Source organism: Hyla sarda, chromosome 5 (assembly GCF_029499605.1).
Source record: "Hyla sarda isolate aHylSar1 chromosome 5, aHylSar1.hap1, whole genome shotgun sequence".
Lineage (NCBI taxonomy): Eukaryota > Metazoa > Chordata > Amphibia > Anura > Hylidae > Hyla > Hyla sarda.
In genome coordinates, this window is record NC_079193.1 from 278,569,331 (window position 1) to 278,594,636 (window position 25,306).

Consider the following 25,306-nt stretch of genomic DNA (forward strand, 5'->3'; position numbering starts at 1 on the left):
GATCATGCCTTCCCTCCCCCCCCCCAGTGTGATCATACCTTCCCTCCCCCCCCCCCCAGTGTGATCATACCTTCCCTCCCCCCAGTGTGATCATACCTTCCCTCCCCCCCCCCAGTGTGATCATGCCTTCACTCCCCCCGTGTGACCATGCCTTCCCTCCCCCCGTGTGACCATGCCTTCCCTCCCCCCGTGTGATCATACCTTCCCTCCCCCCCAGTGTGATCATACCTTCCCTCCCCCCCAGTGTGATCATACCTTCCCTCCCCCCGTGTGATCATACCTTCCCCCCCCCCCCCGTGTGATCGTACCTTCCCTTCCCTCCCCCCCCGTGTGATCATACCTTTCCTCCCCCCCCGTGTGATCATACCTTTCCTCCCCCCACCCGTGTGATCATACCTTCCCTCCCCCCGTGTGATCATACCTTACCTCCCCCGTGTGATCATACCTTACCTCCCACGTGTGATCATACCTTACCTCCCCCGTGTGATCATACCTTACCTCCCCCATGTGATCATACCTTCCCTCCCCTGTGAAGCCTATACACATTAGACTTGCCTCTCTTAAATTTTCCACCAGACCAGATGACCATCTAATGTTCACAGGGCTGTATTGTAATACCTTTCTATCATCACATGCGTATGGCACCTTATAGGTGAACAGAGTTCTTGAGATATCTATATACTGTAATACGAGTTGAAATAGTTTGACTTTGTGACTTACGGTTGCTATCTATCATAGATGATAAGCATTGAGCACACAGATGGTCGATCAGGATCTATAAGCCCAGGTCAGCAGGCACCCTGTCTAATATTTATCTCATTGGAACAATACCCGAATGAAGAAAAACATGGTGTAACTACAAAGAATACTTAATGTGTAGGATGATCATTTCCATGCAGTGGGCAGGGACATTGTGTGTAGGATGACTTTGTTTTATAGTGCTTGTTACATTGGCAATCTTTTTGGCTTTGCTATAAACTCATGGTCTGATGTTGGTCTCATAAAGCATGACTAAACTGGTCAGTGATATGTGTCACTGAGATTCTGTCTCAGATCAATACATACACTGCTCAAAAAAAATGAAGGGAACACTTAAACAACACAATGTAACTCCACGTCAATCCCACTTCTGTGAAATCACACTGTCCACTCAGGAAGCAACACTGATTGACAATCAATTTCACATGCTGTTATGCAAATGGAACAGACAACAGGCGGTAATTATAGGCAATTAGCAAGACACCCCAATAAAGGAGTGGTTCTGCAGGTGGTGACCACAGACCACTTCTCAGTTCCTATGCTTCCTGGCTGATGTTTTGGTCACTTTTGAATAGGGCTGCAACTAACAATTATTTAAATAATCGATTCGTTGTCGCATTTTCGTTTTTTGCTCCTTGTCTTTAAAAAATCATAACTCTTTCAATTTTGCACCTAAAAATCCATATGATTGATTATTTTTTGCGCCACCAATTCTACTTTGTAATGACATCAGTCATTTTGCCCAAAAATTTACAGTGAAACGGAAAAAAAAATCATTGTGCGACAAAATTGAAAAAAAAAAAACGCAGTTTTGTAACTTTTGGGGGCTTCTGTTTCTACGTAGTACATTTTTCGGTAAAAATTACACCTTATCTTTATTCTGTAGGTCCATACGATTAAAATGATACCCTACTTATATAGGTTTGATTTTGTCGCACTTCTGGAAAAAATCATAACTACATGCACGGAAATTTATACGTTTAAAATTGTCATCTTCTGACCCCTATAACTTTTTTTTATTTTTCCACGTATGGGGCGGTATGAGGGCTCATTTTTTGCGCCGTGATCTGAAGTTTTTAACGGTACCATTTTTGCATTGATAGGACTTATTGATCGCTTTTTATTCATTTTTAAATTATATAAAAAGTGACCAAAAATGCACTATTTTGGACTTTGGAATTTTTTTGCGCATACGCCATTGACTGAGCGGTTTAATTAACAATATATTTTTATAATTCGGACATTTCCGCACGCGGAGATACCATATATGTTTATTTTTATTTACACTGTTTTTTTTTTTTTTTTTTATTGGAAAAGGGGGGTGATTGAAACTTTTAATAGGGGAGGGGTTAAATGATCTTTATTAACTTTTTTTTTTTTTTTTTTGCAATGTTATAGCTCCCATAGGGACCTATAACACTGCACACACTGATCTTTCACATTGATCACTGGTTTCCTATGAGAAATGATTGATGATTCTGCCGCTTGACTGCTCATGCCTGGATCTCAGGCACTGAGCAGTCATTCGGTGATCGGACAGCGAGGAGGCAGGTAGGGACCCTCCTGCTGTCCTGTAAGCTGTTCGGGATGCCGCGATTTCGCCGCGGCTATCCCGAACAGCCCCCTGAGCAAACCAGCACTTTTTACTTTCACTTTTAGCCGCGTGGCTCAGCTTTGAGCGCGCGGCTAAAGGGTCAATAGCGCGTGGCGCCGCGCGCTATTAGCGGCGGGTCCCGGCTTCACTTTGACGCCGGGCCCGCCGTGATATGATGCGGGGTTACCGTGTAACCCCGCGTTATATCACGGGAGCAGGACCAAGGACGTACCGGTACGTCCTTGGTCCTTAAGGGGTTAATTGGAAAAAATATAGAAATGCCAAAAAAAAAGGTTCAGCTGATACTACTTGAAAAATTATGTACAATGGCCATATTAAAAAGTTTCTAGCATGTCATGTGACCAAACATCAGCAATATTGGATTTTTTTAAAGTTTATGCCGGTTTCTGTACAGGATCATTATTCATGATCCTGTACAGAAACCAGCATAGATTTGATACTGCCGCATGGGTAAATGAACTATTACAAGTTACTATTACTATTATGATTCACTAATATTTTAATAGTTCGGACAGTTAGCCGTGCGGCAGTATCAAATATGTAAAAAAAAAAAATACATTTTACTTTTTTGTATAGCAACAGGAAAAAGGGGAGCTAATTTTTATGGGGGGAACAGTTAATAATTTTTTTTTTTTTTTAATATAGTTCTCCTATACACATGGGGGTATGTGCAGACTGCAGAGCATTGCATCCAAGCCATGTCTGTAGTACAGACTCTAGTACAACAGACAGACACTAGGTGCAAATGCTCTGCACACCCCCCCATGTGTATAGCAGTGTGTATTTAGTGGCTCAGGTAGTGCAGCTCATCCAGGATGGCACATCAATGCAAGCTGTGGCAAGATGGTTTTCTGTGTGTGTCAGCGTAGTGTCCAGAGCATGGAGGCGCCATCAGGAGACAGGCCAGCACATCAGGAGACATGGAGGAGGCCGTAGGAGGGCAACAAACCAGCAGCAGGACTGCTACCTCCACCTTTGCACAAGAGGGAGCATTGCAAGAGCCCTGCAAAATGACCTCCAGCAGGCCACAAATTCGCACTTGTCCACTCAAACGGTCAGAAACAGACTCCATGAGGGTGGTATGATGGCACAACGTCATGCACGGAATATCGGTATAAGTTATCGGCTATCGGCCAGAAAATTCACTGGTTATCGGTATCGGTCGATCCCTAAGCCCAACACCCTGCAGGACGTTTGGCATTTGCCTGAGAACACCAAGATTGGCAAATTCGCCACTGGCGCCCTGTGCTCTTCACAGATGAACGCAGGTTCACACATGTGACAGAGTCTGGAGACGCCATGGAGAACGTTCTTCTGCCTGCAACATCCTCCAGCATGACCGGTTTGGCGGTGGGTCAGTAATGATGTGGGGTGGCATTTCTTTAGGGGGCCGTACAGCCCTCCATGTGCTTGCCAGAGGTAGCTTGACTGCCATTAGGTACCGAGATGAGATCCTCAGACCCCTTGTGAGACCATATGCTGGTGTGATTGGCCCTGGTTCCTCCTAATGCAAGACCATGCTAGACCTCATGTGGCTGGAGTGCGTCAGCAGTTCCTGCAAGAGGAAGGCATTGATACTATGAACTGGCCCGTCCGTTCCCCAGACCTGAATCCGATTGAGCACATCTGGGACATCATGTCTCGCTCCATCCACCAACGCCATGTTGCACCACAGACTGTCCAAGAGCATGACCAGGCGTTGTAGGACATGACTCCATATCCAGACCTCCATGGGTTGATAAATTTGGTTTTCAGCACATTAAACAATGTAAAGACTAAAGTGTTTCATATGATTAGTTCATTCATTCAGATCTAGGATGTGTTATTTATTTTTTTGAACAGTGTACTTTGGAGGTAAATGCTGAAAGCAGGAGACTCCTGGTCATAAAAACATGGATCTTGCCTTGCAGGCTTCTGTTTTCATTGTCCAGTTTGAAATTATCTTTTTAATAAATATATCCCTGGAACAAGGTATTTATCACATATGCCTAATGGCCTAAGCTTTTTAGGCAGCATCATGCTCAAAATAAAGGGTACATGTCAGCAGCTTGGAGCTATGAAAACTGCTGACAGCCCCACATACTTTGATGTCCCACAGCGACGAGTAAGTGTCAAGGAGGTGGGTTCTTCTGGTTAGGTGTATTGTGTTTTCCCATCCCCTCCTCTTAGCTATGTTTGACAACTCTAGCGGTCTCCTGGGCATTTGGAGAGTTTGGAGACACTGAATGTAAGAGCCTCCTAAGCATTTGCAGTGACAGGGACATCAAGCATCATTTCTCTTGGTCATGCAGGTTGCATTACCAAAACACTAGTCTGCGGTTTTTAATGCTTTAGAACTGCAGACAGATTCTCTCTCTTGAAGCTTTTATTGGCTTTTCAACAAACTTATTTGAAAATACTTAAATACTAAGATGCTAGTGTGTAAAATCTTTTTCTATCCTATTCTACACTTAGGCTGCTTTCACACTATAAAAATTCATCTGTAATGAACATCCGTCATAAAAATCTTGAAAATCGGCCATTAAAAAAATCCCATTATAGTCTATGGGATTTTTCTAATAGCCGTTTTAACCCGTTATCGCCCGTTATTAATAATGGCCGTTATTTTGTGACATGCGATAGTAACGGGAGAAATAGTGCATGCACAAAATAACGTCCGTTATTAAAGGACAACTGTAGTGGAACATTTTTTTATATTCCCGGGCCTCAAAAACAAACAAAATAAACTTATAAATACCTTCCTGCAAGCCCCCGTTGGTCCGGCACAGGCCTCACGGTCCGGCAGTACTAACCTCATTCCACTTCCTGGGGACGGGGACGCCGCAGAGCGGTCGGCGTATCACAGGCCGCAGCGATCTCCCGCCCTGGCCGGTGATAGGCTGAGCCCACTGTCATGTAAGAAGCCGGCCAGAGCTCCTTACATGACAGTGTGCTCAGCCTATCACGGGGCGGGACATCGCTGCGGCCGGTGATACGCTCGGCGGCGTCCCCGTCCCCAACGGGGGCTCGTAGGAAGCTATGTATAAGTTTATTTTGTTTGTTTTTGAGGCCAGGGCACGGGAATATATAAGTGTTCCACTACAGTTGTCCTTTAATAACGGGCGATAACTGGTCAAAACTGCTATTAAAAAATCAGAGGGACTATAATGGGATTTTTTAACGGCCGATTTTCAAGATTTTTATGACTGACTTCATTACAGATGAATTTTTATAGTGTGAAAGCAGCCTTACATACACAAATACACATACAGGTCTAATGATAGCTGTTGGAACTAAAATGCATCATCTGTAAAGAATTCTCTAAGTCTTACCAGAAATCCAATAGAGCAGGGGTGAACCAGAAATCCAATAGAGCGGCGGTAACGTTGTGGTCTTCATGTCTTGTTTAAAAAAAAAAGATGTATCTTACTATTTTAGTTCTCTTTTTAATTTATCCCACAATTCCCTCCTATTTTACGACCTGAGTGCACAAATTACAGTGAAGGCAGATAGGAGTGGGGGAGTGATGTACAGCTAATGGTGGTTTTCTAAGTGCAAAAAATAAGGAAACACACATAATTGAGATATATAATTTTATTTTTCTTAGTAGGCTATTTCTTTATAACTGACTATGATCCACATACTTAACCCCTTAAGGACGCAGGACGTAAATGTACGTCCTGGTGAGGTGGTACTTAACGCACCAGGACGTACATTTACGTCCTAAGCATAACCGCGGGCATCGGAGCGATGCCCGTGTCATGCGCGGCTGATCCCGGCTGCTGATCGCAGCCAGGGACCCGCCGGCAATGGCCGACGCCCGCGATCTTGCGGGCGTCCGCCATTAACCCCTCAGGTGCCGGGATCAATACAGATCCCGGCATCTGCGGGAGTTCGCGATTTAAATGAACGATCGGATCGCCCGCAGCGCTGCTGCGGGGATCCGATCATTCAGAACGCCGCACGGAGGTCCCCTCTCCTTCCTCCGTGCGGCTCCCGGCGTCTCCTGCTCTGGTCTGTGATCGAGCAGACCAGAGCAGAAGATGACCGATAATACTGATCTGTTATATGTCCTATACATAGAACAGATCAGTATTAGCAATCATGGTATTGCTATGAATAGTCCCCTATGGGGACTATTCAAGTGTAAAAAAAAAAATGTAAAAGTAAAAGTAAAAAAAAGTGAAAAATCCCCTCCCCCAATAAAAAAGTAAAACGTCCGTTTTTTCCTATTTTACCCCCAAAAAGCGTAAAAAACATTTTTTATAGACATATTTGGTATCGCCGCGTGCGTAAATGTCCGAACTATTAAAATAAAATGTTAATGATCCCGTACGGTGAACGGCGTGAACGAAAAAAAATAAAAAAGTCCAAAATTCCTACTTTTTTAATACATTTTATTAAAAAATTTTTTATAAAAAGTGTATTAAAAGTTTTTTATATGCAAATGTGGTATCAAAAAAAAGTACAGATCATGGCGCAAAAAATGAGCCCCCATACCGCCGCTTATACGGAAAAATAAAAAAGTTAGAGGTCATCAAAATAAAGGGATTATAAACGTACTAATTTGGTTAAAAAGTTTGTGATTTTTTTTAAGCGCAACAATAATATAAAAGTATGTAATAATGGGTATCATTTTAATCGTATTGACCCTAAGAATAAAGAACACATGTAATTTTTTCCATAAATTGTACGGCGTGAAAACAAAACCTTCCAAAATTAGCAAAATTGCGTTTTTCATTTTAATTTCCCCACAAAAAGTGTTTTTTGGTTGCGCCATACATTTTATGGTATAATGAGTGATGTCATTACAAAGGACAACTGGTCACACAAAAAACAAGCCCTCATACTAGTCTGTGGATGAAAATATAAAAGAGTTATGATTTTTAGAAGGCGAGGAGGAAAAAATGAAAACGTAAAAATTAAATTGTCTGAGTCCTTAAGGCCAAAATGGGCTGAGTCCTTAAGGGGTTAAGGTTAACATACTGTATTGTGGTCATGGTAGTTTTTGGCTTGCCTGTATACTCTTTGTTGTAAAACTATTTCCTTCTAATGTCCACAGTACAGTATTGTTATAACTTTTTAATACACCCATCCACTGGCCAATAATGATAGTTTCAAGTTGAATAATCCATACAAGTGTTTTATTCTTGTTTCCTCTTGTGTCTTATAGGTTTTGTCAGACTTGTATAAAAGCTAGTCTGAGGAATAACGCCTACGCATGTCCTTATTGCCGAACTTGCCTATCCTCAGAAGGAACGCTCGCCGTGGACATCATGAAGAAGATGAAAACTGTATTTCAGAATTGTGAGGAATGTGAAGAAAAGGTAAATCAAGATAAGAGAGCTAGCAAAAGGGCTGAGCATGCTAAACCTCCCAATATACCGTATATGATAAGATATGGCTGAGGCAGATACCCTCTGTTCATAGTAGTTTTGCTTGTATAAAAAGTCCTGATAGCAGCCGTCACTCACAGCCTATGAAGTAAGGCTCCTGTGCTCGCTTCATATCAAAGTCAACCCTCAGAGAAACCTCAGTGAGCCTGAAGATCCCCGGGAGTCTACAGGAAAATTAGACGTCCAGAGACTGCGCTCATGACTGGATGAAACAAACTACCTATACCCGAAACTAACAGACACAGCAGTATAATAAAACAATAAAGATTTATTCGGAAGACGTGTTTCGAAGGCTCTGTCCTCTTTGTAAGGTCAAAATTTGATATGGAAGCCTGTGAGGTTCAGCCATAGGCTGGGTCTCGCAGGCAAATTGTCAGTGTATACTAACAATTATACTATGCTGCAGTATAGTATAATAGGATTTAAAAAAAAAAAAAGTTAAGTAAAGTGGAAAAAAAAGATGCCCTATAATATTATACACAAAAAAATGGCTGTCTGAATATGGCAACACAAAAAAGAGCAAAAAGGGATTTTGTTGTGAAAAGGGGAAAAAAAAAACATAAAAATTTGAGTATCACCATAATTGTACCGACCCACAATAATTTCCTTTTTATCACACAGTGAGCACCATTAAAAGCCAGAACTTTTCACAATATTTTTTTGTTTTTCACAAAAACCGCCACATGTATCAACAAAAATTTAGCACTAATATAAAGTACAATGGCCCTTATTTACTAAGAGTGGAGTGTAGGTTTCTTTGTGGGTTTTAATTCCCTACAATTTATTTTCCACGGTATTCACTAAGGTTTCCCTACATTTTCCACTTTCCCTACACTTTGCTTTTTTTACACATGTTCTGATCTGTCTGGTTTTCCTCAGCTCAAATCCACCACATTATATGTGGAAACCTTAGTAAATATGTTGGGTTTTTGTGAAAGTTGGGAACACGCCCCTTTTTGGAGACCACGCCCCTTTTCAGGTTTTCTTCAGGGTTTTTTCAGTTCTGGCGCAAAATCTGACACAGACAGAATTTCTGGCGCAATGCGACAGAATCTGGCACACAACCCGACAAAACATGTCGGGTTTGCAATAGTAAATGAGGGCCAGTATGTCAAAAAACTGTCAGTATAAGCATTCCAAGTTTATTAACACTTAGAGACACATGTCAGATTGAAAAAAAAAAAAAATGGGGCCCAATCATTAGCCACTTGAGGACACAGCCCATTTTCACCTTAAGGGCCAGAACATTTTTTGCACATCTGACCACTGTCACTTTAAGCATTAATAACTCTGGGATGCTTTTACTTATGAATTTGATTCCGAGATTGTTTTTCATGACATATTCTACTTTAACATAGTGGTAAATTTTCGTCGATACTTTCATCGTTTCTTGGTGAAAAATTGCAAAATTTCATGAAAAATTGCTAAATTTAGAATTTTTCTAACTTTGAAACTCTCTGCTTGTAAGGAAAATGAACATCCCAAATAAATGATATATTGATTTACATATACAATATGTCTACTTTATGTTTGCATCATAAAATTGACGTGTTTTTACATTTGGAAGATATCAGAGGGCTTCAAAGTTTTTCAGGGACCAGTTCTGTTTTTAAGTGGGTTTGAAGGCCTTTCATATTAGAAATACCCCATAAATTACCCCATTATAAAAACTGCACCCCTCAAAGTATTCAAAATGACATTCAGTAAAGGTGTTAACCCTTTAGGTGTTTCACAGGAATAGCAGCAAATTGAAGGAGAAAATTCAAAATCTGCATTTTTTTTACACTCGCATGTGACCCCATTTTGGAAACTACACCCCTCAAGTAATTTAATAAGGGGTGCAGTGAGCATTTACGCCCCACAGGTGTCTGACAGTTGTTTAGAACAGTGGGCTGTGCAAATGAAAAATTACATTTTTCATTTTTACGGCCCACTGTTAAAAAAATCTGTCAGACACCTGTGGGGCGTAAATGCTCACTGCACCCCTTATTAAATTACTTGAGGGGTGTAGTTTCCAAAATGGGGTCACATGTTGGGGGGGGGGGGGGGCATTGTTCTGGCACCATGGGGGCTTTGTATACACACCTGGCCTTCAATTCCAGACACATTCTCTTTCCAAAAGCCCAATGGCGCTCCTTCTCTTCTGAGAATTGTAGTGTGCCAGCAGAGCACTTTAAATCCACATATGGGGTATTTATATACACAGAAGAAATGGGGCTACAAATTTTGGGGAGCTTTTTTCCTATTACCCCTTCTGAAAATGAAAAATTTGGGATAATGCCAGCATTTTTGTGAAAAAATACAAAATTTTCATTTTCACGTCCAACTTTAACGAAAATTCGTCATACACCTGTGGGGTGCTAAGGCTCACTTTACCCCTTGTTAGGTTCCGTAGTTTCCAAAATGGGGTCACGTGGGTGTTTTATTATTATTTTTTTTGTGTTTATGTCAGAACCTCTGTAACGATCAGCCACCCCTGTGCAGATCACCTTAAATGTACATGGCGCTCTCACTCCTGAGCCCTGTTATGCGCCTACAGAGCATCTTACATCCACATATGGGGTATTTCCGTACTCAGGAGAAATTGCATTACAAATTTTGGGGATCTTTTTTTCCTTTTTACCTCTTGTGAAAATGAAAACTATGGGGCAACACCAGCATGTTAGTGTAAAAACATCCAGGGGCAGGCAGAGCGGGGATTTCAACTTTAACCCCCCCGCCCCCAACTGCCATTGGTCGGTCAGTCCTAACTGACCAATGGCAGGGGATAGGAGCAAGGTGGGACTGCTGCCACCTCGCTCCTATCCCTCAGGAGGATCGGGGCTGTCACGGACAGCTCCGATCATCCCTATTTTCCAGGCTATCGGGTCACCAAAGACCCGTTCAGCCTGGAACCACCGCGATCCCCACACGTCCCTTGTCATTGGTCAGTCACTTACTGACTGGCCAATGACAACAATCAGCAGCAGGGGCCCAGTCTGATCGGTCTCCAGCTGCATAGTGTCATCGGTCAGCTGTTCAGAACAGCTGCAATAGAAACATAGAATGTGTCGGCAGATAAGAACCATTTGGCCCATCTAGTCTGCCCAATAATCTGAATACTATGAATAGTCCCTGGCCCTATCTTATATGAAGGATAGCCTTCTGCTTATCCCATGCATGTTTAAACTCCTTCACTGTATTTGCAGCGACCACTTATGCAGGAAGGCTATTCCATGCATCCACTACTCTCTCAGTAAAGTAATACTTCCTGATATTACTTTTAAACCTTTGCCCCTCTAATTTAAAACTGTCTTCTTGTGGTAGTTTTTCTTCTTTTAAATATCTTCTCCTTTACCGTGTTGATTCCCTTTATGTATTTAAAAGTCTCTATCATATCCCCTCTGTCTCTTTTTTTTTCTTTTCCAAGCTATACATGTTAAGGTCCTTTAACCTTTCTTGGTAAGTTTTATCCTGCAATCCATGTACTAGTTTAGTAGCTCTTCTTTGAACTCTCTCTAGAGTATCTATATCCTTCTGGAGATACGGCATCCAGTACTGCGCAAAATACTCCAATGACGTTTCTATTAGGGATCGACCGATTATCGGTTTGGCCGACATTATCGGCCGATAATCACGATTTTGGGCATTATCGGTATCTGCAATTACCTTGCCGATAACCCGATAATTCCCCGCACTGCCGCGACCACCCCCACCGCCCCACCACACCGCACCCCCTACCGCACCGCCCCATTGCCTCCCCCATCCCCGGTTTCATAATTACCTGTTCCCGGGGCTCGGGATCCACGCTACTTCTGGCTCCTGTTGCGTCCTGCGGTACGCTGTGCGCAATGACGAGTGACGTGACGCAACGTCGCAGTCAGTGCGCACAGTGACAGCTCAGGAGGACGCCACCGGAGCCAGATGTAGAGTGGACCCCGGGAACAGGTAATTCTAAAACCGGGGATGGGGGAGGCAATGGGGCCGTGCCCACTTTAAATCAATGATCTGCAGCGGTGTCGCGGGGGGATAAATAGCCGATAACTTATACCGGAATATCGGTATAAGTTATCGGCTATCGGCCCTAACCTCCACCGATTATCGGTAACAGCCCTAAAAAAAAAAAAAAAAAAAAAAGATATCGGTCGATCCCTAGTTTCTATCACCATGCCACCGGACATGGTGATAGAAAATGTATTGGACATTTATGAACATCCATTTGCCTTAAGTGACAGGAAAAATGGACGTTCATAAACGTCCATTTGCGGGAAGGGGTTAAGGTCAAATCAGGCCGCATCATTAAAGGGTCAAAAGGCAAGGAGGAAAATATGAAAATTGGCTGTGTCCTTAAGGACAAAATATGCCCAGTCCTGAAGGTGTTAAAAGTATTCCATCTTGGGAAATATATTATCATGAATACCTTTTGTAAATGTATGCATTGGGACAAATGTTAATGGCACACAATACTTGTACACTGCTGCCCCAATGTCTACAGGACTGTCAGAAATAGCCAAGATCAGGAGCTGAGGGCCTGCATAAAAATATATATATATATGCTTAGATCATAATGGCCTTGAATAAGTCTTCCCTTTTTACTGTCTATAAGACTATATTTTTTCTCTGACATTGTAAGCTTTCTAATTTAGTTCACATAGTCTAACCATTTTTCTTCTGTTTTACTTTTTAGATATGTCTGAGTGAAATGAGAGCTCACCTAAATATGTGTCAGCAATATATTACAAAGTATGGACCTCTTGAAGAGTTAGGGAAGACACCATGCAGGTATGTTCATTGTGGTGATGGCATGATATATGCTTTGTATGATTTTCCTGTTACTTCATTTCATTCACTAAAAAACAAAAAGTAATCTGAAAAAATGTAAATGCTAATACTGCAAATATATATATATAATATATTTTTTATATTATCCCAGCCTTCTAGCAGTGTCCATAAAATAGTTTTGATTCCACCCATCACTGTGCATACAGAAGATACTTCTGTAGTAATTGCCGTAACAGTATGTCAGCTAGAGAGAGCAGAGCTCATCCAATTGTGTCACAGTGCTGTTATAATACATCATGACTATACATGTCTGAAGTTGGTCACCATTGTTTTGCAGAGATCTCTTCTGCTGCTAGCCTCTGACATTACTTAGATAGCAGCACTAGAGAAGACAGGTTAAGTGTTGTGTTCTAGAAATTCAGGACTGTCACACTGAATCGTGAATATTATCCGGACATGTGAAATAGAATATAGCATGGCTTATCACAAGTCTGATTATGGTGTCTTGGGCCCTCCTCTGCTCAGCATTTGGAACAAACTGTTCCGAATGCTGGAGCCGGCACCGAGAGCTTGTAATGTCATAGCCCCACCCCCTCATGATGGCATGCCACGCCCCCTCAATGCAAGTCTATTGGAAGGGGTGTGACGGTTGTCACGCCCCCTCCCATAGACTTACATTGAGGGGGCGGGGTGTGACATCATGAGGGGGTGGGGCTATGACATCACGAGCTCCCGACTCCAGCGTTTGGAACAGTTTGTTCCAAACGCTGAACAGTGGAGTACCCCTTTTTAATGTTGGCAGTCTTAGTGGTAAAGACTTTATTTTAAGCATAGGGTGGTTTGTTCATTGTGAATGACTGTTCATATATCATATGTAAATGTATAAGTCTCTATGTTCTTTTGCTTTTCAGAGAAGTAATGTATGCTTGTCCTTTCTGTCCAGAGGAAATGGATGAAGATAATCTGGTACAACATTGCTTCTCCGACCACACTTCAGAGACCCGACTGGTGGTAAGGACTGTTTTCTTTATTAAAATACATGTGAATTACATTATGGTCTTATGCATCTTATGTTATTCCATTAAACTTCTTCACTTTACATAATGTGCTTTGTGTGTGTACTGTATTCTTGTAACAGTCTAGATAAGTTAGGGCCTGTGTTTGAATCACTGCAAACAGAAATTGCTATAGATATATTGGAAAACTATATAACTTTCCATTATGCAAACAATACAATTTACTTGTTGAATCTATAGTACCAATTAGAGATGAGTGAACTTACAGTAATTCGATTTCTCACAAACTTCTCTGCTCGGCGGTTGCTGACTTTAGGCAGCATAAATGAGTTCAGCTTACAGGTGCTCCAGTGGGCTGGAGACTCTCTCCTAGGACTGTATCCACCTTTTCCAGCCCACCGGAGCACCTGAAAGCTGAACAAATTTATGCTGCCTAAAGTCAGCAACTGCCGAGAAGTTTGTGACGAATCAAATCACTGTAACTTTGCTCATCTCTAGTACCAATAAAGCTGACCATAGATATAATGTTGGTAATTGGGCATGTTTTATTTCTATGGAGGGAAGCAGATTGTTGGCTTTCAGGCAACTCTTGATGCTGCTTATCTTGAAGAAAGCAAAGGATCAGACAGGTAAAATAACCAATGTGTCTACATGTGAAACTGTCAGTAGATTCTGTCAATTGACAGAATCTAATGACCATTTTACATCTATGGCGAGAACCAGACTATGAAGGGAAATGGGATCTGACACATTGGATTGGAAAGAGGTGAGAGAGGAAGAAAGGTACAAATGCGTCTGTGCGGCCTACTTCTGCTTATGTTGTCCCCATCCCATGTGTAAATTACCACATCAGGAACTGTATTTCAGACAATTTCTGCAGACCGCATATTGGACAAAAAGGCATTTTCATGTAGAAATCTTTGTAGTTGCTCATGTATGTTTGGTCTCGTATGAGCTGCCACCACTACTAATTCCACCCCTGTTTTCTTAGATGTGTCCAATTTGTCGCCTAATGCCGGGAGGAGACCCCAGCTATAATTCAAGTTTCCTGAAGCATCTTCATGCAAGACACTCAATATACTATGAAAACTATATTGTAAGTAATAAGTTGCTTATTTGTTTTGCCTGTCTGCCCATTGTCTGCTTTACTTTTAGATCACATATTAGCATTAGTTTCCCTTTAAATTTGTATAGCCATTATGTATACTACTATTCTCTCGTCCAATTCTTTAGAAACGTTTAAAACCTCCCTGAATTTTGTACAAGTTTTACTCAGTTTAAGGATTGATCAGAGATCCTTCCCTGTGATATCTTTAAAGAGTACCTCCTAAATTTTATAATCCTCCAAGTTCACTGCCCCCATCATGATAAACCACCCCTGCCTTTATTTTTATTTTAGTTTTCTACCTTGATATTGCTTTGTATTTTCTGCTCAGTCAGTCAGATTCACAGACTGGGAAGAGGCGTTACCCAGCAGTCGTGACATCTGAAGCCATACAGGGGAGAACTTCCTCTTTCACTCTGCTACACACAGCCCAGAGCAGTTCAATGTGTGAGATGAGCTGTGATTAGCATTTCCTGCTTTTGGACTTCTGTTAGGCCAGCAGGAGTCCAAGGTCTGTGCAAAAGATGGGGGGGAGGAAATGTGCTCTTTACAAGTAGGGAGACACCTAGTGGCAGCTTTTTCAAACACAAATAAAACATAGAAAACTTCATTTTTATTTTTTTTATTTTAAACAAAGTACATCAGAGAGATTTTTTTATTTACCATAGGGAGTGCAATACCAAAAATTTTTTAATGATTGCCCAGTTAACACAGGGCTTTTTTCCCGTTTTTGCACTTTTTAGTTTTTTCCTCCTTACCTTTTAAAAATCATAACTCTTTCAATTTTACCCAAAAATCTATGGCGAAACGGAAAAAATCATTATGCGACAAAATTGAAGAAAAAAATTCAATTTTGTAACTTCTGGGTGCTTCCGTTTCTACGCAGTACATTTTCTGTAAAAATGACACCTTATCTTTATTCTGTAGGTCCATACGGTTAAAATGATACCCTACTTATATAGGTTTGATTTTGTCGTACTTCTGGAAAAAAATCTTAACTACATGCAGGAAAATGCGCCGTGATCTGAACTTTTTAGCGGTACCATTTTTGTATTAATTGGACTTTTTGATCACTTTTTATTCATTTTTGTATGTAAAAAGTGACCAAAAATACACTATTTTGGACTTTGGAATTTTTTTGCGCGTACGTCTTTGACCGTGCGGTTTAATTAACTATATATTTTTATAATTCGGACATTTCTGCATGCGGCGATACCACATATGTCTTACTTTCACTTTAGACGCTGCGTTCAACTGTGGCCCCACATTATAGAAAGGGAGTGGGCGGGGGACGTATAGGTACGCCATCCGCCCCCAACAGGTTAGAGTACCTGTCACCAAACTAAACTTTTAATATATTGTTCCTTATGTAATTATAAGACACTTTGCTATTTTCTTGCTGTTAAAATTCTCAACCATTTTATATGTTTTTAATATAATTTTAAAGGGGTACTCCAGTGGAAACCTTTTTATTTATTTATTTATTTTAAATCAACTGGTGCCAGAAAGTTAAACAGATTTGTAAATTACTTCTATAAAAAAAATCTTAATCCTTCCAGTACTTATTAGCTGCTGAATACTACAGAGGAAATTATTTTCTTTTTGGAACACAGTGCTCTCTGCTGACATCTCTGTCCATTTTAGGAACTGTACAGAGCAGCATATGTTTTCTATGGGGATTTTCTCCTACTCTGGACAGTTCTTAAAATGGAAAGAGGTGTCAGCAGAGAGCACTGTGGTCATGTGGTCAGCAGAGAGCTCTGTGTTCTAAAAAGAAAATAATTTCCTCTGTAGTATTTAGCAGCTAATAAGTACTGGAAAGATTAAGATTTTTTAATAGAAGTAATTTACAAATCTGTTTAACTTTCTGGCACCAGTTGATAAAAAAAAAAAAAGTTTTCCGCTGGATAACCCCTTTAAAAACCGGTTACTAGGTGGCTCTGTTCTGTTCCCCGTGCAAGTCAAACAGTTAAACTCAGGAAGTGCATGTGGGGCATGGCGAGGCACAGCTCTCGCAGGCTTCTGTGAAGTTGCGCCTGCTGGGGAACGCCCACTTTCTCCTGCCGGGAGCTCACACAATGTGAGAAAGGGTAAAGGTATAATACAGAGCTTTTTAAAGCTCTGAAAAAAAATTTAAGGGCAGGAGGGGTGTTAGGAGTAGTTAGGTTTTCTTTTATTTTACTACTTAAAAAAAATATATAACTAAATGCACCAAAATTAGTATGTTTAAAATTGTCATCTTCTGACCCCAATAACTTTTTTTATTTTTCCGCATACAGGAATGTGTGGGGGCTCATTTTTTTGCGCCGTGATCTGAAGTTTTTATTGGTACCATTTGTTTTGATGGGACTTTTTAATCGCTTTTTATACATAATTTTAGAGTATACAAAAATACACAATTTTGGACTTTTGAAATTTTTTTTTTACGTATACGCCATTGACCTTGCGGTTTAATTAACATATTTTTATAGTTGGGATATTTATACACGCGGCAATACCACATATGTTTTATGTTTATGTGTTTTACATATATATTTTTTTTTAAATGGGAAAAGGTTGGTGATTTAAACTTTTATTAGGGAAGAGATTAAATTACATTTATTAACGTCATTTTTTTAAACTATTTTAACACCATGTTTTAGTCCTTATAGGGTACTATTACATGCAATCTTCTGATCAGTGTTATTGGCGCCGGGACCACCCGGCTAGGATGCGACCTCAGCCTGTGACCACACGTTATAGTACGGGAGCGGGACCATTAAGGTGTTAAGGAATTAAATAAAGTTATAATGGGTTTTTGATATTTTTTGAAATACCCTTTAAAGATGTGCAATTTAGACATTTTCTCACATGCCATTGAGAAAATGTTAGTGCAACAGCCCTTCAATTACCAGAAGAAAATGGGCCGCATTAGTCATTGAGAAATGGATGAAGGTTGCAGGGCAGCAACCTCATCAATTGCATATTATTAAACAAAAATAATGGTCAAATATTCTGACAAATACAAGTTACTTTGGATGCCCTATATGGGGGAGCATATACAAAATAAAACAGTTCTGAATGTACAGATAAGAATATTAGATATTTAGATACTCACACAATATTGCAAGACTTGTATAAGGATATAAATATTATAGGTTCTATGTCAGTTTTGCACATATTTGTTTTATTCTGTAAATATTATTGCACCATGTACTTAAAATGATTGTTTTTACCTTTTAGGATATAAACATAGTGGAAGAGGCACTTATTGAAAGAGTACTGGATCTGTCATTGATACACTACATGAGGCACTCTGACAGATCCTAAGAGTCCCTAAGATTCCTAGATGTTCACTATGGTGTATAGAAGACTTGCTGATGGACTTTTTGTGGCTTACAGATGAAGACTACTTTTCTTAATCAAAACATGGGGTTAAAAAAAATCCACAGATAAAACATTTATTATAGGTAATTCTGGGGACTGGATTCAGAGCTGACTATTACCTGCTCTGCTGGACTTGTTATATGGCTGGAAGGGGAGGTGAATGTGGTTCTCCTGGTGTTGTGGAGCTGGTTTGGAACGCACATCACCCAAAGATCCAGTTTTAGTGTTGGAGTAACACTCAAACTCTAATGGAGAGATTTATCAAAACCTGTGGAGAGGCAACGTTGCCCAGTTGCCCATGGCAACCAAACAGATTGCTTCTTTCATTTTTTACAGGCCTTGTTGTTAAGAATGAAAGAAGCAATCTGATTGGTTGCTATGGACAACTGGGCAACGTTGCCTCTCCACAGGTTTTGATAAATCTCCCCCTAAAACTCAGCCTATGTTGAGTATGTGTATCAGACAAGCATCCTTTGGTTGTTTAGCCCCTACATCAGAACCTGTGAACTAGGAAACTGACACTGGCTAACCTGTAATGTGAGAACGCAGAAATCGAGCTGGCAGAAGATGGATATACAGGGTGACTGGTAGAGCAAATGTTTGACACTGGAGGAACAAGATGGAAGAAGTCACATATTGGCACAAGAAAAGTACAGGGAAAACTAAAGCCAGCAAGAATGTAAAAGAACTTTGGGGTCAAATATAATAGAATGTTTCCTAAAATATAGGAAACTTTAGGGCAGCATTATGTGATCTACAAGTAATATAAATATTGCTGCCCTTTAGGAATAGAAAGAAATGTCCGAAAGTTGGCATAGCTGCAGTCTGACTAACTATGGAATATTGTCCTGTCAGTATTAAAAAATAATAAGTGAATGTAAGAGAGAAAAAACGTCAGAACAGTCAGCAACAAAACAGAGATGTCTTTGTGCTGACTACGTAAAAAGGCCCGCTAGCCTGGTGGAGAGAGCTCACCGTAAATTGATGACCACTAGAAGTGTCATACTGGGCTCACATGACTGATGACAAAGACGGTTCAGTTTATCAGAACACTAAACTTAGTGTTATCTACTTCTGCTGTCCTGTATATATGTCACATCTATGTTTGTTCAGACTAGTCCCAGAAATACCTTTTTAGTTTTATGTAGCAAAATGGGCAAAATTGTCTATACCAATGTCATTTTATATTGCTTTGCTCTAACAGCATAACACACAAGGTGTCAGGGGATATCCGCTATTCCCTAAGTGCCCAATAATACAGCTATTCCAGGCTCAGGAAGAAATGACTGTAGTGTTAGGACAGGATGACCACTACTTTATCTCCATATATCTGTTATGGAAAACCCAAGATACATGACAGCTTGTCATTTTATATGAATAGCAATAAGGATGTATCTGTGTGAGTTGTGTGTTAGGTTTTGTTTTACTTCAGATGAAACTGTCATGTAATTATTATTTTTTCTAACGTTTTACTCTAATTGTAATCTCACTTACACTCCTGTAAAAGTTTGTCCTCTTTGGGCAATTCTTTTTAGTGAAGGGGCCTGCAATGTTAAGCTGATCAGAATGTCTCTCTGTTCGGACCTCCTGTGATCCACTGTAATCTCTGGAGGAATCCAGCCGTCAGTATTCAGTTGCCCTGCAGCTCCACCCCGGGGGGAAGCATTACTCTCTTCGTATTACAATCCATAGGCTGTCTGTGCAGATTACTCTCTTCGTATTACAATCCATAGGCTGTCTGTGCAGATTACTCTCTTCGTATTACAATCCATAGGCTGTCTGTGCAGATTACTCTCTTCGTATTACAATCCATAGGCTGTCTGTGCAGATTACTCTCTTCGTATTACAATCCATAGGCTGTCTGTGCAGATTACTCTCTTCGTATTACAATCCATAGGCTGTCTGTGCAGATTACTCTCTTCGTATTACAATCCATAGGCTGTCTGTGCAGATTACTCTCTTCGTATTACAATCCATAGGCTGTCTGTGCAGATTACTCTCTTCGTATTACAATCCATAGGCTGTCTGTGCAGATTACTCTTTTCGTATTACAATCCATAGGCTGTCTGTGCAGATTACTCTTTTCGTATTACAATCCATAGGCTGTCTGTGCAGATTACTCTCTTCGTATTACAATCCATAGGCTGTCTGTGCAGATTACTCTCTTCGTATTACAATCCATAGGCTGTCTGTGCAGATTACTCTCTTCGTATTACAATCCATAGGCTGTCTGTGCAGATTACTCTCTTCGTATTACAATCTATAGGTTGTCTGTGCAGATTACTCTCTTCGTATTACAATCTATAGGCTGTCTGTGCAGATTACTCTCTTCGTATTACAATCCATAGGCTGTCTGTGCAGATTACTCTCTTCGTATTACAATCCATAGGCTGTCTGTGCAGTGCATGGGCTTCGGTCTTCTTTTGAAATGCATATTGCTCTTTCACATGCTACTGCTGGTCAGTGGCAGGACTTTTACTGTGCTGTGATAGCATACTGCTTTTTGAGTTTAATAGTAAGCACAAGCAATTTGTACTAATCTATGACTGATATATATATATATATATATATATATATATATATATATCACATACATTCAAAAAATATTATATGGTTTTATGTTCCTTACAGTATCAGCATAAATACGTTTATCTAATGGTAATGTTTGTGCACTGGTGTATGAGCTATTTTCTTTAAGAAAAGTCTACTTAATTATATATATTAGCAGTAATCTTTGTGTATTGTCATCCAGGGTGTGTTGTGTGTCTGTTAACTTTTATATTTTCTTTTGATATTGTGTTTTGAATCTGCTGAACAATCAACATTATTATTAAGTTAGTATTCAAGTTAACACAATGTCATAAAAGCCTCAAGTGCCTCCTGTAGAGTCTGGCGTACATCACAGGATGGTATTTTCTGGTTTATGGGCTCTATGAATAGCAATAAAATATTACTAGCTCCATCCCTTTAATTAAAATGATCCTATAGTATTTTGAATATGAGAAAATATTCAGTTTTTTTACTGTGAACTTTATATTATAGTAGATACACTGTTGGTACTGTGATACCCTTTGAGCAATATATTGCAATTTATTAATAAATGTTGATATTTATTAAAACCTGCGCATAGTTAAAGTTGCCCATAGCAACCAGTCAATTACTACTTTTTATTTTTAAAAGGCCTTAGTGACCAGATTGCTTCTCCTATGTTTCAGTGGACAACTGGTCAGCTTTTCCTTTGCACAGTTTTTGATAAGTCTCCCCAAAAGTGTTTCCTTCTTTGGGTCTGGAGTTTAGGTTCCTATATCCAGTAAAGCATCTGTGTTCCCCCCCCCCCCCAATTAAATCAGCAAGTGATTAACCTCTTGAATTGTGAACCATTTACAGATGTTCTCTCTTCTGTATTTTAGGCAGAATTTTGGCAGTGGGGGAATTTAATCAAAACCTGTGTAGAGGCAGTGATGCAGTTTCCCATGGCAACCAATGAGATTGCTGCTTTTATTTTTAATCTGGTTGCCATATGCAACTGCACAACTCTTCCTCCAAACAGGTTTTGATAAATATCCCCCAATGTCCCACAATATGGCTTGATTGAAAAATTTGTTTATTACCTATAGGCTTTGCTGTAGTCCTAATAATAGTTATTAATATGGCCCAAAAAAAATTGTCCAGAAGCAAAAAGGCTCAAATGTTGTGTGAACATAGCCTTAGAACTTAGCCATAGCCTTAGAAGAATTTCAGTGTTTACCCTATGTGGGGATCAAATAATGGTTGTCATTTTCTTGACTGATCCGATTCCATGTCTCAGGTTATCAAAAGTATTTTTTTTCCAGGATAAATATGACTAAAGTAAGCAAAATGTCTGTCTTATTGATAATTGTTATATTTTACAACTAAGGAGCACAATAAGTTAATTAGGTTGATTATTCATGTCTACAGTATTTATAACATATCATGTAGGTTGGTTCACACTACCACTATGCTACGTCCTGTTAAGGGTCCATGTTTTTTTTTGTGCTTAACGGACCCTGAATGGGTCAGAGCACAATGGCGCTAACTGGTCCTGATGACTCCCATTGACTTTGTATGGGGTCCGTCTGGTGTCCGTTATTTTGGAGGAGGTAATGGGAGAAAAATACCGGACATGCAGTAATATTTCTCCCACTAAACTCCCATCATTTTATAACGAAACTACCGCTAATGGTGCCCAGTGGTAGTGTGAAAGAGCCCTAAGATATGAGTAACACATTACACTGATGCAGAAGTTGCCCCCTGGTGTTTAGTGGGAAAAGGGGCACAATTTGTGCAAGCCCTTTCTTTGCACAAGAAATTTCACACACTACTTTGCACTAGTGCAGGGAATGATAAATTCTCCCCTTAGTTATTGAAGACTTGGCCAATGTACTAGTGCTTGTTATATGGACTTAATTTCGAAGCACATGTGCCTTTTTATTAATATAACTTGATGTAATATTAAGCTTCACAGGGTCCTACAGAACGAGATATTTTTATTTTAGGTTAGAGTATTTTACAAGTAAGAGCTGGTTTTCTTTGCCATGTGCCACCATGGCAGCCTTTATAGATTTCATGGCTGAAACTGGTTTTAAGTTGAATACAAACTGAAATGCAGTTTATGGGTACGTTTACATGCCCTGATTTGGCTACTTATTGACTTCAAAGGGCAGTAAAATCTGTCAAAATTACACATTTGTGAACATAACCTAAAGGTTGGATGTTAATATATCAGAGGTGTGGGACCTATGGCTCTAGAGCTGTGGTCTTCCAACTGTGGCCCTCCAGATGTTGCAAAACTACAATTCCCAGCATTCCCAGACAGCCATTTTTAATGCATTTGTGAAACAGCAATTCTCGGGGCATTGACAACATTGATGGAGCTCCAGGTTGGGCACTGTTATAGGCAAAAATTTTGCTCGCTTAATTTGTAATTCATATAGTAAAATGTAAATATGTATGTCAGGGAATGGCCCAATGACCAACTGGTGTTTTATGAACCATTTGATAAAATACATTTAAAATGATACCTTGTTAGTATACTTTGCAATTTCCGCTATCACTATTTGTACTTTATTTTGTATTATATATTTTCATAGTCTTATTATTTTATTCTACAATAAAGCAGTTTTGAAAAATGTGTATCAGTTGTGGTTACCGCATTCGGTTTTTCATTCAGAATATTCTGAATCATTCTGGAGTCTGATAGCAGCCTGAACCAGCGCAGCTCCTGTGCTCGTTTCATGTATAGGATGTAAATGTACATCCTGGTGCATAAAGTACCAGCACATCTGGACATGATTTTCCAACCATTTTCCTTAAGAGGTTAAAAGGGAACTCCAGTGCATAAGTACTTATCCCCCTATCCACAGGATCCACGGATTATTTTCAACCACAGCATAATGCGCTTGTGTATCGTTGGCTCTCCCATAGAGATACGTGGAGGGGCATGTTGGCCTTAGCTTCATACCATGGCAAAGTAATCCATGCACGGAGCGAAGGCTGCTTGTGCTTGGGGAGAGCTGGTGTGCCAGGCAGGAGATCATGATACCTTGGACCCCCCCACGATCAGACACTTATCTCTTATCCACGGAATCCTGTGGATAAGATATAAGTAATTGTGCTGGAGTTCCCCTTTAAGCAGTCCAATCCCACCCCAGGCACCTTGTAGCAGTAGGACACAGTGTTTAAATCCAACTGTTATATAATGTATGGGAACAGCATCTAAACGCTGTGCCCTATTGCTAGAGGCTGCTTGGGAAGGAATTGTACTGCTTAACCCCTTTACGACCCCGTATATTTATCATGAGCAGGTTACTTATACCTCCAATATGATGTGTGTATATATTACTCATTAACTCCAACTGTCACAGACTGATGTGCATCACTGCTAGCCGACAGAGGACCAATGAGAGAGGTTCACAGTGCAACTAATACATATTTCTTCCTGATATAAAAACCTTGCTGCCCACCTCCCAATAAACCCCTAGATGAATACCTTTTAAGGGTGTATGTTTTAAAATGGGATTACTTCTGGGGGTTTCGGAATAGTTCCGCCAGGTCCAATCCTTTTGCAGGCGTTGAGTGGGGCCGATAATCCATATAATTATGTCCAACCATGTGACCAAGTAACAAAATATGGCCTAAGAAGGGGTATTGACTTACACAGGACAGACAACATACGGTAATACATGTTTAGTTTCCACTTTGAAAGCTATGTACGAAAAATATGTCCAACAAAAAAATACGGTATATACATTTGTGAAAAAAGAGTAACTTTATATTCCCAGCTACACAGTAAGGACTTAAAATACTTACTACTGCCCTAGTTGAATACTTTAGGCGGTGTAGTTTTCAAAATGGGGCCACTTCTGGGGATATGGTATTATTTTGTCAGTTCCAATTATTTGTAGCTACCCCCATGAACTCCATATCCTGCCCTCCCTCCAACCACCCCTTTCCCATGAAATACACAAGACCTGTTGGAGAAAAATGGTCTTTCAGCCGTTTATTTAAACACACCATTATACACATATAAATATTATAAATAACAATATAAACAGTATCAACATACTATACATAACATGACCAAAATGACAGAATGGGTCCCTGGAGGTCTCAACTGTATGTTCCTTTTACCCTTGGCCGCAACTCCCTGACCCAAGGGCACCCACACGGCTCAGTACCTGTTTCCATCCAAAACTCCTGGGGCCCCTACACACCACCAGGAGGCCCAGTCCAGCTGTACCATAACAACTGGCCAACTCTCCTCCATTTCAATACTCTTAACAATATTTTTAAAACTGTACACACCTCCAAGGACCCATAGACCTGCCACAGATGAAAGAGAGAGACACCTCAAAAACTTCCATCTTGCCACATCCGAACAGCCGTTTTGATGCCCTCCTGCAGTGCCAGAGCCCTTAGATCCGACCCAATCGCACTCAGATGCACACCATCATCCGTCAAAAACTCACCCGGCTCGCTCTCTAACTCCACATGTCAGACCACAATCGCTCTGTTGAGCCGAACAAAACGGCCCACCTCCTTATTCAACTTCACCCGGGCTTTGTTCAAGCGGACCACCGACCTGGTGTAGCGCAACACCCTTCTAGCCACCGTATCTGACCACACCACCACCAAACCTAGGAAAGTGGACCACAAACGTAGAAGGTCCATCTAAATATCGCGATTGATCTTGCGAGAAGGGCGTAAACCCATATCGTTACCCCCCCCCCCCCTCACATGCACCACAAGCACATCTGGAGAATGATCAAGCGCAGCATGAAACTGAACC

General features: G+C 40.5%; 1 protein-coding gene across 1 annotated transcript in view; it reads left to right on the forward strand.

Moving 5' to 3' along the window:
* Window positions 1-20,031, forward strand: part of RNF125 (ring finger protein 125) — a 31,516-nt gene extending 11,485 nt beyond the window's left edge. The window contains exons 2-6 of the mRNA XM_056521785.1: window positions 7,527-7,680; window positions 12,416-12,510; window positions 13,422-13,521; window positions 14,518-14,622; window positions 17,854-20,031. Of these exons, the coding sequence (XP_056377760.1) occupies window positions 7,527-7,680; window positions 12,416-12,510; window positions 13,422-13,521; window positions 14,518-14,622; window positions 17,854-17,940 (541 nt within the window). The 3' untranslated portion in view covers window positions 17,941-20,031. The remainder of the gene's footprint in view (window positions 1-7,526; window positions 7,681-12,415; window positions 12,511-13,421; window positions 13,522-14,517; window positions 14,623-17,853) is intronic.
* The last annotated feature ends 5,275 nt before the right edge of the window (window positions 20,032-25,306 follow it).